The sequence below is a fragment of the Thalia democratica genome, chromosome 6 (assembly GCF_965202585.1).
Source record: "Thalia democratica chromosome 6, ktThaDemo2.hap1.1, whole genome shotgun sequence".
NCBI lineage: Eukaryota > Metazoa > Chordata > Thaliacea > Salpida > Salpidae > Thalia > Thalia democratica.
In genome coordinates this window covers 5,725,371-5,740,203 of record NC_139170.1, presented here as the reverse complement: position 1 = coordinate 5,740,203, position 14,833 = coordinate 5,725,371, and the positions used below count along the sequence as shown (strand labels likewise).

The 14,833-nt window shown below is 27.3% G+C and overlaps 1 protein-coding gene across 4 annotated transcripts in view; it reads left to right on the top strand.

Annotated features, from left to right (window-relative positions):
* Nucleotides 1-488: 488 nt before the first annotated feature.
* The window catches only part of LOC145839445 (patatin-like phospholipase domain-containing protein 6), a 45,365-nt gene continuing 31,020 nt past the window's right edge, over nucleotides 489-14,833 (top strand). For 2 of the 4 annotated variants that reach the window (XM_082947013.1, XM_082947012.1), the window contains exons 1-10: nucleotides 489-657; nucleotides 2,230-2,311; nucleotides 4,319-4,416; nucleotides 4,938-5,071; nucleotides 7,491-7,613; nucleotides 8,845-9,013; nucleotides 9,948-10,078; nucleotides 11,158-11,305; nucleotides 12,706-12,776; nucleotides 14,401-14,557. In XM_082947013.1, the coding sequence (XP_082803139.1) occupies nucleotides 547-657; nucleotides 2,230-2,311; nucleotides 4,319-4,416; nucleotides 4,938-5,071; nucleotides 7,491-7,613; nucleotides 8,845-9,013; nucleotides 9,948-10,078; nucleotides 11,158-11,305; nucleotides 12,706-12,776; nucleotides 14,401-14,557 (1,224 nt within the window). In that variant the 5' untranslated portion in view covers nucleotides 489-546. Of the gene's footprint in view, nucleotides 658-2,229; nucleotides 2,312-4,318; nucleotides 4,417-4,937; nucleotides 5,072-5,718; nucleotides 5,740-7,490; nucleotides 7,614-8,844; nucleotides 9,014-9,947; nucleotides 10,079-11,157; nucleotides 11,306-12,705; nucleotides 12,777-14,400; nucleotides 14,558-14,833 lie in introns of those variants that run through there. The other 2 variants (XM_082947014.1, XM_082947015.1) reach the window with 2 other exon arrangements.

Here is a 14,833-nt window from a genome sequence, read left to right as displayed (position 1 = left end):
ATTCCTCCAAAGAAAGTTAATAAAGAATTGACGTATTTGGTTTAAAAAATTTTTTGAAACAAACACTTAAACCGATAAAAGTTGGTAATAAAATGACATTTAAAACTAATCTTGCAGCATTGGCTCACAACAAAATTATTTGCAAAAATCATTATAAACTTATAATCTATTATAAATTTAAAAACAATACAAAAAAAGTTATTGTTGTTGCTATGAGTTTAATTACAGTTTTATTCTATTTATGATTAAAGTTTTGTTTTTGAAGTTCTTTTATTTTTATCAAAAAAAAAAGCACATGTTTTATGTTCATACTGTTAAAGTACACAAATATAAAATTTTCAAATACTTTGATTAATGTATATGTTCAAACAAGGTACAATTAGCTGTAAAAGGAAATTATTTGCTTAGAAAAACTTAAAATAGTCTTTTCATGTTAACGCGTTGAAAATTTTATAGTTAAATTTTAGTTGTTTCTTAATTAGGTTTTGCTTAACAAATTAATTAAGTCGCTGTTTCACCGGAGAAAAAGGAGAAAACAAAGGAGAGATGAACAACGCAGCCATCAGCTCTCTGTACGAGAGCCTCATTTCGAAATTATCCTCCTTGGGTGTTTTGCAGTTTGATGATTTGGACGAAGCGATGGGTTTCTCAACACAGGTTTTACAGGCAGTTTTTTATTTGTTTTGTAAATGAAAGTTGTCATTAAAAATGTTAAAAATTTTTTTGTAAAGACTAAATGGTTAAAGTTTATACTTAATTAGTTTTACTATATAATTATATTTAATAAGTGTAATATAAAAAGTTATATAAAGTGTATGTATATCTCCTCAAATTGCTATTGTCTTTATCATTTTTTATTTATGTACCCAAATTTGTTTAACCCTCTTATTTGGTAAGTGCAAAAACTAAATATTGATAAACCATGTTAGTGTCTCAACTGTTTAATTGTTGTTTTCAATCAATAGTTTACCTAATAATCCACTCGTTATACTATTGAATATAACTTTCAACTTATCATTATGAAGTTGTTATCACATTTTGTTTATTTTTTTGAAGATAATCAAAGTATAAACATTTATTTTTTATTGTAACCAGTTTTCTTAAAAAAAAAGGCTTTATATATAAATATTTTAAGATTTACAAGCTGGCAAAAACCATTCGAGAATTTTCAGTACATTGATAAATTATATTTAATTTGAATTTGAAAAAGTAAATTTTTTTGATATTTACAATTTTTCATAGTCATTTAACAAGTTAACACACAGAAACATATGCTAGTTTAATAAAGAAAGAGTATTTTTTAGTTTTGTTATTCTATATTTCATCGAACTTGGTTCGCTAGGATCTTTATTAGCAGATAATTAACTTTAAATATTGAATATTTACGTTTTAAATATAGATAAATAGTTAAATATTTCTGCATTTAATAAAACAAAGCATTATGTGAATTAATCTATTAAACAAATGTTGTTTTTAGACAAGATTTAAATAATAATACAAGAACAAATTAACTGTTTTTATGTAATACCAATTTCCAGTCGGGAAAAGTTCTGACCTTGTAAAATATTGATAATTGAAGTCTACAATGTTAATTCTCACTTGTATTATTATAATGTATAATTATTTCTAAAAGCTCTTTACTCAGAAAATTGAGCAATTTTTTATTCAACACAAACAGTTATGATAAGATGACAATTCAAATCCCGACAATTCAAATCTCAACAATTCAAATCTCGACAATTCAAGTTGTTAAAAACTTATTAAAGGGCCACAACTCAAAAATTAATACATATTAGAAAAAGATAACAAAGTGGTTTTAATTCTAATAAATAAATAAATCTGTTTAGAGCGAAAAATGTATTAAAAAGCATTTTAAAAGCTACTAGAAATATTTTAAAAGTTATTTCAGCCATATCTCAAAAAGTATAGCAAAAACTAAAAAGTGTTTGTATTTTTATTTTTTCAAATACATATTACATTTTGAGTTGTGGCCCTTTAAACGTTTTTTAATGAATTCGAATTGTTGGAATTTGAATTGTCTGAATTTGAGTAGTCCTGCACCTAGTATTTGTATAGATAATATCTTATATCATTTTGTGTCAACTTGTTGAGTTTTTTAGGTTTTAAACTTTCTAAACTAATCAGAACACAGATAATTATTGTTATTTTTAAAGTTTTTATGCAATAAAAATAGTTAATACTAAAGTTATTTTTAACAATGTTTTACAGTATTTCTGGATAGCAGGAACAATCACTGTGATTCTTATCATAATTCCGATTATATACTCAATGCTTCTAAGAATAAGAAGGGGTTAGAAAAGATTATTGTGTATTTCGTAAATAAATTTAGTAGGTTGTGTTTTTTACCTACAAATAAGAAAAAAAAAACGCTTTTATAAGAAACTAGACAACATTTCTTAAACTTGAATTTTTTTTGTAATAAAGTGGTTTAGTTATGTCAAATTTAGTTTTATTTAAATTTTAGTTGAGTTAAGTAGTTAAATGCAAATATTTAAAACTTTATAATTTTTTTTTATTGAATGAATCTTCTTATAAAGGTTATATTTGTAAATCCTTACAAATATCAAACTTCTGTGTAGTACAAGATTGTACCTATTGAATTGTCTAAACTTAATTGAAAATTCCTTACAGATCCAAATTTATTATACTTTAACTCTTATATATGTTTTTAGTCTGTGTTTTTTTAATATAAAAAATACTTGTGTTTTGAAATTAAAAAGAGGCAAATTTAACTCATATTTTAATTGATTAGGTTTTGTAGCAGCATGTAGTCGGTGTTTAGTAGATGTTATATTAGGGGTTGGGAGTACTTGGGTGATGTTTGCTTGACTTATGAGTCCATATGATTTGGATGTGTTTTTGCTTCATTAAGAAGAATCTGAAAAAAAAAGTTTGCCGCCCAAAAAACTTATTTCACCTCCAAAAATCCCATACTTTTCGATTTTTTGGCTTAAACAGTAATAAAATACATGTCCTAGACTTATAATTTATGTCTTAAATGAAAGCTTATACTTATTGACATATATTTAAAGACTTGTTAACTGCCTTTGATATATTATGAGGTCATAATGACCCTAAATGTGCAAAACTTGTCTGTAAAATGTAGGGGCAGGGAGTACAGCACATTTTTTTGGTCAAATTGTAAAATTCAAATAAGTACCTGATTCGGATGTGTTTTTGCTCAGTTAAAAAGAATCTAAAAAAATATGTATAATTTTTCAAAAAAAAAGTTGCTGCCCAAAAAACTGATTTCAACCCCAAAAATCACATGACTTTTGATTTTTCGACTTAAACAGTAATAAAATTACTTATACATGTCCTGGACTTATAATTTATATCATAAATGAAAGCTTATAATTATAGGCATAAATGAAATACATTTCAACTGCTTTTGTTGTATTATGATATCATTATTACACTAAATATGCAATTTTTGTTTGTAAAATTGTACTTTTTTTTCTAATATAAAAAGCAAATTCCTCTGCTGTTTTACTTTTAGTTTTTATTTAGAATATAAAGTGTGTCAAGTCAGCTAGGCAGAAAGATATTACTGATGTAATGTCATTTCAAATGCATGTTGATAAATATATATATATAAAATACATTTTAAATCACTTTCCGTTAAATCATATTGATTTGAATGAATATTACAATATGACCAAAAAATGTGCTGTACTTTCTACCCCTAGTTATATATAAAATTTTTATAACAAAAAAACTCTATCAAGTAAAATATTTAATGAAAATTTTAAAAATACATTCTAAAGTTTGTTTTCGAAGAATATGTTAGCTAAAATTGGATATAAACTTTATATCATATAAAAAAGCGCACACTGTAAAAATGTTTTTTGTTTCTTTTTATCTACTAAATCTGAGGATTTTAAAAAAACATATACATATATATCTCCTTAATTTAAAGAAAGTTTACTAAAGTGTTGATAGAAAAAGGTGCAAAAAATACTTTTTTGTCTTTTTTCTTATAAAATTTAGATAAAAGTACTAAATGAGTTCAGTAAACAAATCTTTAGATGCCTGTTTTTAAACTACAAGAAAAGTACAAAATTGTTTTATATCAAAGCAAAGTATATTTTTATTTACTGTTAACTGTGAGTTTTTAAAGACATCAAAATCTAAACTAATTTGAACTGTGAATCTCCTTTCAGAGACATTATAAATGAAACTTTTCGTTCAAGTTTCCAGGTTTTCAAGACTGGACCCACAGCGATCTAAGCTTTCACGCGTTTACCATCCCTGGATTTATGACAACTATGACGTAATAATAAACTATTTTTCACAGTACCTGTGGAAGAACCGGAATCTCCAATCCGCCCGGTCAGAGGCCGGTTCAGAAAAAGAGACAAAGTTGACTTCTACGCGAAAAAGTTCATTCGAAAGGTAAGTTGTTCTTGATAAATATTATTTTAATTTCTTTTTTAGAAGTAGGGTTTATACTTTTATGAGGTTTTGAAATAGTTTTTGGTTATTTTAAGCTTTTGAAAGTCTAAAAAAGTTTATAAATAATTAAATGAAAGCCGTAAAAAGTATAATTTATCCAATTTGAATTTTAAGTTTGTCCTAAAATATGAACTGTGTTAAAATCTGATAGTTCTCATACTTTGAACTGTTTAAAAATATTATACAAATACTATCATGAAACCATATGGTGTTTTGATGGAGAAAAGAGGAAGACTTTTTCCTTATTTTTAAGGTTCTGTTTTTTTTTTCTGGATAAAAAATATCACCATCAAACTTTATTTTTCAAAAAAAATCTACCGACTACTTGTGCTAACATCTTGTACTATATGATACTTGTACTAAAGTCTGTCTAATATTTGTACTGACATCTTGTACTAATGTACTATATCTTGTACTATATGATACTTGTACTAAAATCTACCGACTGCTTGTGCTGACAGGGCAAGGACACGGCGTCGACGATCTCGAAGAAGCTGAAGACGTTCCAGGACAACGTTCCTCAGGTGAGCAGGTCGGGAAGGAGGTTGCACCGGCATGAGAGGATGCTCATACTTGCCCGGATCATGTTCAACAGGTTTTTATTTTGAAGTATTTAAATTGAGTTTTCAATATATATCTTGTAACTTTTAAGCTCATACTCGCCAGGATCATGTTTAACAGGTTTTTATTTTTTAATGAGTTTACAATATATATCTTGTAACTTTTAAGCTCATACTTGCCCGGATCATGTTTAACAGGTTTTTATTTTGAAGTATTTAAATTGAGTTTACAATATATATCATGTAGTTTTTAAGCTCATACTTGCCAGGATAATGTTCAACAGGTTTTTATTTTGAAGTATTTAAATTGAGTTTACAATATATATCATGTAATTTTTAAGCTCATACTCGCCAGGATAATGTTCAACAGGTTTTTATTTTGAAGTATTTTAAATAGAGTTTTCAATTTATATCTTGTAACTTTTAAGCTCATACTTGCCAAGAACATGTTCAATAGGTTTTTATTTTGAAGTATTTAAATAGAGTTTTCAATTTATATCATGTAATTTTTAAGCTAATACTTGCCCGGATAATGTTCAACAGGTTTTTATTTTATTTTATATTGAGTTTACAATATATATCATGTAATTTTTAAGCTCATACTTGCCCGGATCATGTTTAACAGGTTTGATATTTTTTAATGAGTTTACAATATATATCTTGTAGTTTTTAAGCTCATACTTGCCCGGATCATGTTCAACAGGTTTTTATTTTGTTTTATTTTATATTGAATTGAAATTTTTTATATATAATGTGATTTTTATGCTCATACTTGCCCGGATCATGTTTAACAGGTTTTTATTTTGAAGTATTTAAATTGAGTTTTCAATTTATATCTTGTAATTTTTAAGCTCATACTCGCCAGGATAATGTTTAACAGGTTTTTATTTTGAAGTATTTAAATTGAGTTTTCAATTTATATCTTGTAATTTTTAAGCTCATACTCGCCAGGATAATGTTCAACAGGTTTTTATTTTGAAGTATTTAAATAGAGTTTTCAATTTATATCTTGTAACTTTTAAGCTCATACTTGCCCGGATCATGTTTAACAGGTTTTTATTTTGAAGTTTTTTATATATTGAGTTTACAATTTATATCTTGTAACTTTTAAGCTTATACTTGCCAAGAACATGTTCAATAGGTTTTTATTTTGAAGTAAATTAATTGAGTTTACAATATATATCATGTAATTTTTAAGCTCATACTCGCCAGGATAATGTTCAACAGGTTTTTATTTTGAAGTATTTAAATTGAGTTTTCAATTTATATCTTGTAACTTTTTAAGCTCATACTCGCCAGGATAATGTTCAACAGGTTTTTATTTTGAAGTATTTTAAATAGAGTTTTCAATTTATATCTTGTAACTTTTAAGCTCATACTTGCCAAGAACATGTTCAACAGGTTTTTATTTTGAAGTATTTAAATTGAGTTTTCAATTTATATCTTGTAACTTTTAAGCTCATACTCGCCCGGATCATGTTTAACAGGTTTTTATTTTGAAGTATTTTAAATAGAGTTTTCAATTTATATCTTGTAACTTTTAAGCTCATACTTGCCAAGAACATGTTCAATAGGTTTTTATTTTGAAGTATTTTAATTGAGTTTTCAATTTATATCATGTAACTTTTAAGCTCATACTTGCCCGGATCATGTTTAACAGGTTTTTATTTTGAAGTATTTAAATAGAGTTTTCAATTTATATCTTGTAATTTTTAAGCTAATACTCGCTAGGATCATGTTTAACAGGTAGTTTTTGAATTATTTTAATTTTCAAACAAATTTCGCAAGTTTTTAAATATTTTTTAATCGTGCTGACAGCCAGGGTCAATTTTAACAGGTTTGTTAGCAATATAGTTAAGTTTTTTGAAATTTATAATAAACTTTTCATCCAGTCTCACATTCGGAAAGAAGTTTGATTTCTGTTTTTAAATTTTAATGCTCAAGTTAGCAGATCACTGTCTTAAATAAATCTGATTGTTTAATTTGTAAATTTTAGATTTTTTTAATAAAATTTTTATATTTTGGTTTTTGGCAAAATGACGTTTAACAGGTTTTTTTGAAATAATTTGATGTACAGTATTTTGATTTATTTTAAATAAACGCTAAGAGTGTGATTCAGTTTAAAAATTTAAGCTGTTAGTCTTTAAATAAATATTGTTCTTGATAATAGTTTATCTTATTAAAAAAGAATTGATATTTGTAAACATAATAAATACGATTATTAATTTAACGTACACTACCTACTTCATATCATTGCAAAACATATTATTATGGGTGCTTATGCTAAATTTTAATTTCAATTCTCAGCAGAACAATGTTAAAAATTTTCGTTAAATTATTCATTTCCACGATTTATAATTTAATCTTAACTAATATTCTACCAGGAACCGTTTTTAAAGATACTCGTGTATATTTTTACACTGTCTTTTTTTTGACCCAAAGGTATTTTCGCAGGAAGAAACAGCCGATCAGCCTGATAAAGAAGGACTTTCCGTCGGAACTTTTGGAGGCGGACAAAACGGATGAGAATTACACCAGCTTCCCGGAGGAAGTGCTCTACCTCCTCCAGAGCGTTAAGTAAGTTCATTCTTGGTAAGATTATTATGAAATAGAAATATTCTTTCTAAAAGAGTCTTTTTAGAGATTAAAAATCTGGATAAATAGTTTACCCATTCGATAGAAAGTTCAAATTAACATTTGGCTAGTGTGCACAATTTTTCCGTACATAATTTATATGCACATGCAAAGTTTTTGATTACTTATGTTTTCGATCCTTCTGAACAAGTAAAATTTAAGTATTAGTTAAAAATGTTGCAATAATAGTAGCAACTAAGTTTTCGCATTGGCAAGAAGTTCTCGTCAGGTTAAAGTTTTTGCAGAGTTGGTTTTGTTTTTATGCTTGCTGCCAATTTTCTTTCTAAATTTTAAAGTAAAAGAGGTGCGTCCATTGACACATGATCTTCAAGTTACAACACTTATTCTATTTTACTTAATCCCCATCCTGCATTTTAAAACTTTTTAGAAAATAGGTTTTAATTTTTTAGTAGCAAGATGAATAATTCAAATCCTTCTGTGAGTAGATGTAATTCTTTACTCAAATTAATAAAAATTATTAGTAAGTAAGTGCAATCATTAGCAAAAGGTTGTAATTTATCTAATCGAAATAACAATTAAACATATTAGTGACTAATAAAATAAATAAGTAAATAAACTTGAAGTCCACTGCCAAATTTTGAAAACCTGGAAAAAAGTGCTTTTATTGGTACAGTGTTCAACAAAAATTGATTTATTATGTTACAAGCTTATGATGGAGATAGAGTGTTCGGTCTTCAATATCAACAGATTTTTCATGTCACAATACTATGACAGAGTGTTCGGTTGCAGTGAAAGAAAATAAAGTAAAATAAACAACCTGATTTTTCTTAATTTTAAAGCGTTTTTCCAACGGACCTACCGCTTCTTTTTCCATGTGTTCAAAATATACAAGCGCTTCCGTTGGCACATGCTTTTTAGTTTACAGAATGTATTTAGTTTTACACACTGTCTCACAGAGTGTTCGGTCACTTTGATGAATTTTAGCGGCACGCACACTTATTTTTTGAAGTATATGCAAGGACTATTCCTTGCACAACATATAGGGCACAACAGGTCTCAACAAATTTAATTTCGGAGACAAAGTTAATTTTTTAATTTATTTATTTACACTAAGGCAACAATGATTCACCCCTAACGGATCTTCAGGCCTGCAAAATAAAAGTGCACGCATACTTATTTTTTGAAGAAAGCTTAACAGCAGGTAACATTGCAGGGTGTTCGGCCACTTCGAGAAGGGAGTGTTCCTGCACTTGTGCCGGCACATGGAGACGCTGAAGCTGCGGGAGGGAGAGCCGCTCTTCAACGTGGGAGACGAGGACAAGTGGATGTACGTGGTCCAGGAGGGGCACGTCAACCTGTACATCAACCAGGACGGGGCGGAAGTCGGTGGTTTTTTGTTTGGTGTTTAAAAAAGTCTTTGATTATTACAGGGTTGCCACTTTACCTGGAAAAAACCTGGAATTCGACAATTTAGGCAAAAATAACCTGGAAAAACTTGGAGTTTGAGAAGTTTTGAAATAAACCTGGAAAAACCTGGAATTTTTAATAATTTTAACATTTTTAGTAGTAAAATTTCGATTTGACACAAAAATCTATCATATGAATAAGATTTTTTTGTCATCATCAAAGAATTTTTTATTAAAAAACACATTCAAAGTAACTTTACAGTATCTTTTCAATGTTTTTATACTATTTAACACAGTTTCTTATATATAGAAATTAGCTTAAAACTAAAAATAGACCCAAAAATGTGTACTTTTAAAAACCTGGAAGAAATATGGAAAACCTGGAAAAAATTTTGAAAAAACGAGTGGCAACCCTGTTATTAGAAGTTAAACTGGTTTAAAGCCTCAAGCCAGTTGAATCAATTTTTCTCCAGAGTTTCAAAGCGTACGAACAACATGTGTAAACTTTTGGTTTTTGTTAAATCTAAAAATAAAAGCTTACTGTAAGCATCAAGCTGTGGCTAAAGTTTGTTTCGTGTTTTTTAAATAAAATTTATAGCCTGCTAAAAAAAAATTCTCATCTTTTTACATTATACTGTAAAAAATTATAAATGTAATTTACTCATTTTTGTTTGGTCTGACAATTTCAACTTATACATTATTTATTTAACTTTTTTTATATAACTAAACCTTAAATGCAACCACTAAAAGAGAAAACAACAGTTTTATTATTCACCACTCCGCACACTGTGGTCAATACTAAACATTTACTTTATTCATTATTCCTTAAGGGCATTTTTTTAAATCCGTAAAAACAAACTAAGGTATTGAAAAACTACTTTTACCTCGCTGATGTTTAATTTACAAACAGGTGAAACTGGCCGAGTTCACGGTCGGTGAGAGCCTGCACAGTTTGCTGTCCATCTTGGACGTTCTGACGGGCCACACCGCCCCCTACAAGACCGTCTACTCGCGCGCCATGAAGTCCTCCACTGTCATCAGGTTGGTCATAATTGAAAATAAATTGATTAAAAAAATTTGCGTGATTGTAGTTTTTAATTTAAATTTAAACTAAAAATAGACCCAAAAATAAGTACTTTGAAAAACCTGGAAAAAATGTTGAAAAAATGAGTAGCAACCCTGAACTTTGCGTAAAAATGCATTGAAGAAAAATTATTTTTCGCTTACTCAGAGCTGTCTACCCAGACAAAGGTTATTTAAAACTCACAAAAATTGAGTATATTTTTGACCAGTTTTTAAATTTCAAGTGTTTAGATTAATATTTTGGTTTCAAAAAGAAGTATAACTGTTTAATGTACGTACTCAATTTTTTCCTAGTTCAGCTTTGAGATTTTTTATTGCTGTAAGATTGGTATGAACTCTAGCTTTTATTAAATGTTTTTATATGTATTAAAATTTAACTTTTATATTCTCTAAGTATACTAAAATGAATAATAAAAAACACCTTTTCAATATTACATAAAAATTTAAAAAATAAATGATTATATTTATGGTAGAAACATGTTGAAACGGGTATAAAAATTGAGTTGACGAAAATTAAACTAGTGCGCCCCTAAAATAAGTAAGAATTTTTAATGAAACCTTAATATAAAAATTTTATTTTTCATACAGATTGCCAGTTGAAGCGTTCAAAATAGCGTTTGGTATTAGCTTATATAATAATCGTTATGTTTTTCAGTATTTTATTCTTTCTATAGCCTCTAAGGTTTATTTGATTTACAACAAAAAGCTTTTTGAACATTTCAATTACCTATGAAAATAAGCTATTATTAGCAATTTAAATTGAAAACTATAAAAGTTATTGGTGTTATGATAACAGTAAATTTATTATTTTATCTATGGTTGAAACAGACTATGGGTAGGAGCGCGACAGTTGACGGAACCTAAACTTTGCGCCACTATTAATTGACTATTTTCAATAAAACTTGAATTTTAATTTTTTTACACAGGTTGCCAGTCGAAGCGTTCAAAATCGCGTTTGGTATTGACTTATTTAATAATCGATAATGAAAATTACTGGTATAATTGTAACAGTAAATTTTTTATTTTTTTCTATACAGGTTGCCAGTCGAAGCTTTCAAAATCGCGTTCGAGAATAGGGAGTACTCTCTGGTACAGATGGTGCAAGTCATAATGACCAGGTTGCAGCGAGTCACCTTTCTCGCCCTGCACAACTACCTCGGCCTCTCACAGGAACTTTTGCAACCAGTTAGTTGATAAAAAATAAAATAAACTTTCACAGGAACTTTTGCAACCGGTTAGTTGATAAAAAAAACTCACAGAGTTTTTTTATGCTTAACAATCTAATTTTAAGAGGCTTTTTTTGAATAAAATTAGGAGATATATTACAGTAGACTACCGCTTAAGTACGCACTTTTTTTGGTACGCACCTCGCCTTAAGTACGCACTTATCCAAAAAGACAAAAAAAATCTAATTTTTTTTTTATGTATATGTACAATTTATTTATCAAAATAAAGGATTTTATATTAGAACTTCTAAGAAATTCCAGATTTTTTGCCTAAATTTTCAATCATCAAGTTTTTCCAGATTATTTTATGTTTCCAGGTAGAATGGCCAACCAGCTGAGTTAGCCTGAGACTTTCACAATTTTTAAACTAGGGTAAGTAATCTTGAGTATTCTAAGTGGCCTGAGATTAAGAAAGTCCTGTTATTAAATGTTAATAAATTAAATATTTATGTAGTGGTTGCAGAAAAGTGAAAAGAATAATGATATTCGAGCTGTAATGCTATAAAATAAACAAATCTAGATGACAAAGTTAAAAAAATCTAAAAATACAACATAGTTAAGTCATAATTTAATTTAAATGTACACACCTTGATGTTTTAAAAATGTGTGGTAAACACAATGTAGTTTGGTACTTTCTAACAAAACAAAACATAGAAAATATGGCTTAACATTCTTTTTTATATCAATGACTGACATTGACTTTCTATATTAAATGTATGTATTAATTATGTAGAAACTTTTTATAAAAAATAAATCATTTTAAAATATTTAAAAAAAATTTGCAGATTAGAATTATGTATTAAATGTTATTTAAAATAAAAAGACTTGTTTATTTGGCTTAATTATTTGGTTGTTAGTTGTAAGAAAGAAAACAAACAACTAAATTTCATATTATACCATGTCGTCAAAAAGTACGCACTGCCCGTGCTAAGTACGCACTTTTTGGTCAGGTTCAATTTGCGTACTTAAGCGGTAGTCTACTGTATTTTTAAAAGGTTTTATAAACATTTGAAAATGAATTTTTAAAAACAAGTTTTTATTAAATTACTAAAACAAAATGTTGACCGCGGCCCGTTTTAAAACTACTGTTGTATACTCTCCTTCAGTGTAAATATTCAAATAAAAATATGTCTACTTTATATTCTATGTTATAAGTTATTTTGAAATATTTTTGTTTCTACTGTAAATCGTTTAAACTGCTTAAAGATAAACTGTTCAGTTTTTAGTGGAACTTTGTTGCACAATTTAATTAAGGACTGACCAGTAAAGTTTTGTGTGCAACCGATATTGTTAATTAATTTTTTTCGATTTTGCGTAAATAATTTTTAAACTAAACAAAATTAAATTATAAATTTGCAGATAAGAAAATCATCTATAATGACAACAGTACAAGCAATGTTAATTAAAGATCTGGCTAAGAGACATAACAGGTATTACTTGGTTTCATTTGAATAAATATTTTTATAATTAATTTCATAAGTGATAAAAGTTTGTTTGTTTTTGTAATTTTCAAACTTTTTATTTTAAAAAGACTAGAGTATGTACTATACAAATACTGGTGTTATAAACATGTTCATATTATAAATTCAATCTTGTTGGTTCAAAGTACAATGTTTTATAAAAAAATATTTGTAATAAGTTTGTAGCGATTTCAAACACATATGAACTTTATAGTTCTTTAAATTTAGAATTAAGTTATTTGTTAAAAATGTTTTTATATATCATAACTACATAATCTTTTATAAGTTGGATGTAAATGCAATTTTATTATAAATATTCTAATTTTTCTAAAATAGTTTTCTTTGCTCTTTAGGTATTTAAAAAATATTTACAAAAATTAGATTATTTCAGTTAAGTACTTAATTTTTTTTCAAAAAAAAGAAATATTGAAAATTTTGTCAATATTAAATATTGTCAGTTATTTTTGTACATTAGTTGCACAATACTAATCAGAAACTTTCCATTTGGTTCTAAAAGTAAATAAAACTGAAAACATCAAGGTTTGTTTGAGTTTATAAAATAGAAAATAAAAAATTATTTAAACAAGTTGATATCGTTCTACCAATTATAAGAAAAAACAAAGTTTTATTGCAACCCATTTGAAACGTATACAAAACATTACTAAAGTTTAATTAAATTTTTACAGGTTAAGATAAAACGCGAGTTTAAACATTCTTAATAATTTGGTTAACATCATCATGTTATATTCAAGTTTTTATTAGAGGAATACTATATAAAATAATTCTACTAAAAATATTGAACTTAATTAATCTGCCAATATCATTAATGTATAATTTGATTCTCATACGTCACAAACATAATATCAACAATAATATGCTGTAGAGTTATTTGATTTTTTTGTTATTAGTTAGAATTACTTTAGCCGATTTAAATTAAAATAACCAAAACACCTTTCTTTTTTTTTTTTATTATTAATAAGTGCTTCCATTTGAAAAAAGTACATTTGTAATATAAATATCATTTAATGCTGTTATTAAATGTACTTAAACTTAATTATTATATTCTACAACTTTGTTGTTTTTCTATAATGTTACACATCTTCTGCCAATGAAGCCCCTTATATCGTCATAGATGATTTAAAAACCTCATTAAACAAAATCACCCATATTGAAGGAAAATGCTGTTGTTTAAAAACCATTGTAGTGTACTTCAATTTGTTGTCGAAACTAAAGTTATTTAACAGTTCAGTCAACTTTTCGCACTTCTTATAACTATATAGATATTTTGAAAGTCTTAAAAAAGAAAGGCAAGTAAAATACTACTATTTAAAACCATCTTAATATTCAAAAAAAAAACGAAAATAGAATAATTTACCATTTTAGTGAACTTTCTACAAGATGAAATAAAGTATACCCACTGGATAAATATATAATTATTTTAGAACTACTTCAATACATATTAATATTCAAAAATACGAAACATTTCACCAATTTAGTAAACTTTCCGCAATACTTTACTTAGTATATTTTAGAATGTACAAAACATGACACGAAATTATTTAAAATATATTTAAAAATTAAATCTGTTTACCAGTTTGGTGGACTTTCCGCAAGATGGCGGTGTCAAGTTCGCCGATTGTCCAACCACGAGCAATCTGATCAGGAAATCGTCCAATCAAAAGGTTACAAACCAAACGGAGCTGCTTAGAAAGGCTTCCACTAACACGGCGCCTATTAAAACGTTGCACAAGGTTGCCCGCTTACTTGCTTGTTACGTCATAGTTGGTTTCAGGGTTGCCGCTTTCGACTCGGGACGTGTTAGGTTGTATTGAAAAAAAAAAAGTTTTATGTAGTTTGAAGTTTTTAAAAACTAACACAACTTTTGTTTTGAATAAATTAATTTTGTTCGTAGTAGAAATTTTACAGGACTTCCGCAGGTACAGCTAAGGGAAAAGTCAGGCTAGTTTAAAGACTCGAAGATAATTTTAAAGTAATGTTTTTTAAATTTGATATGTTTTGTACTTTAC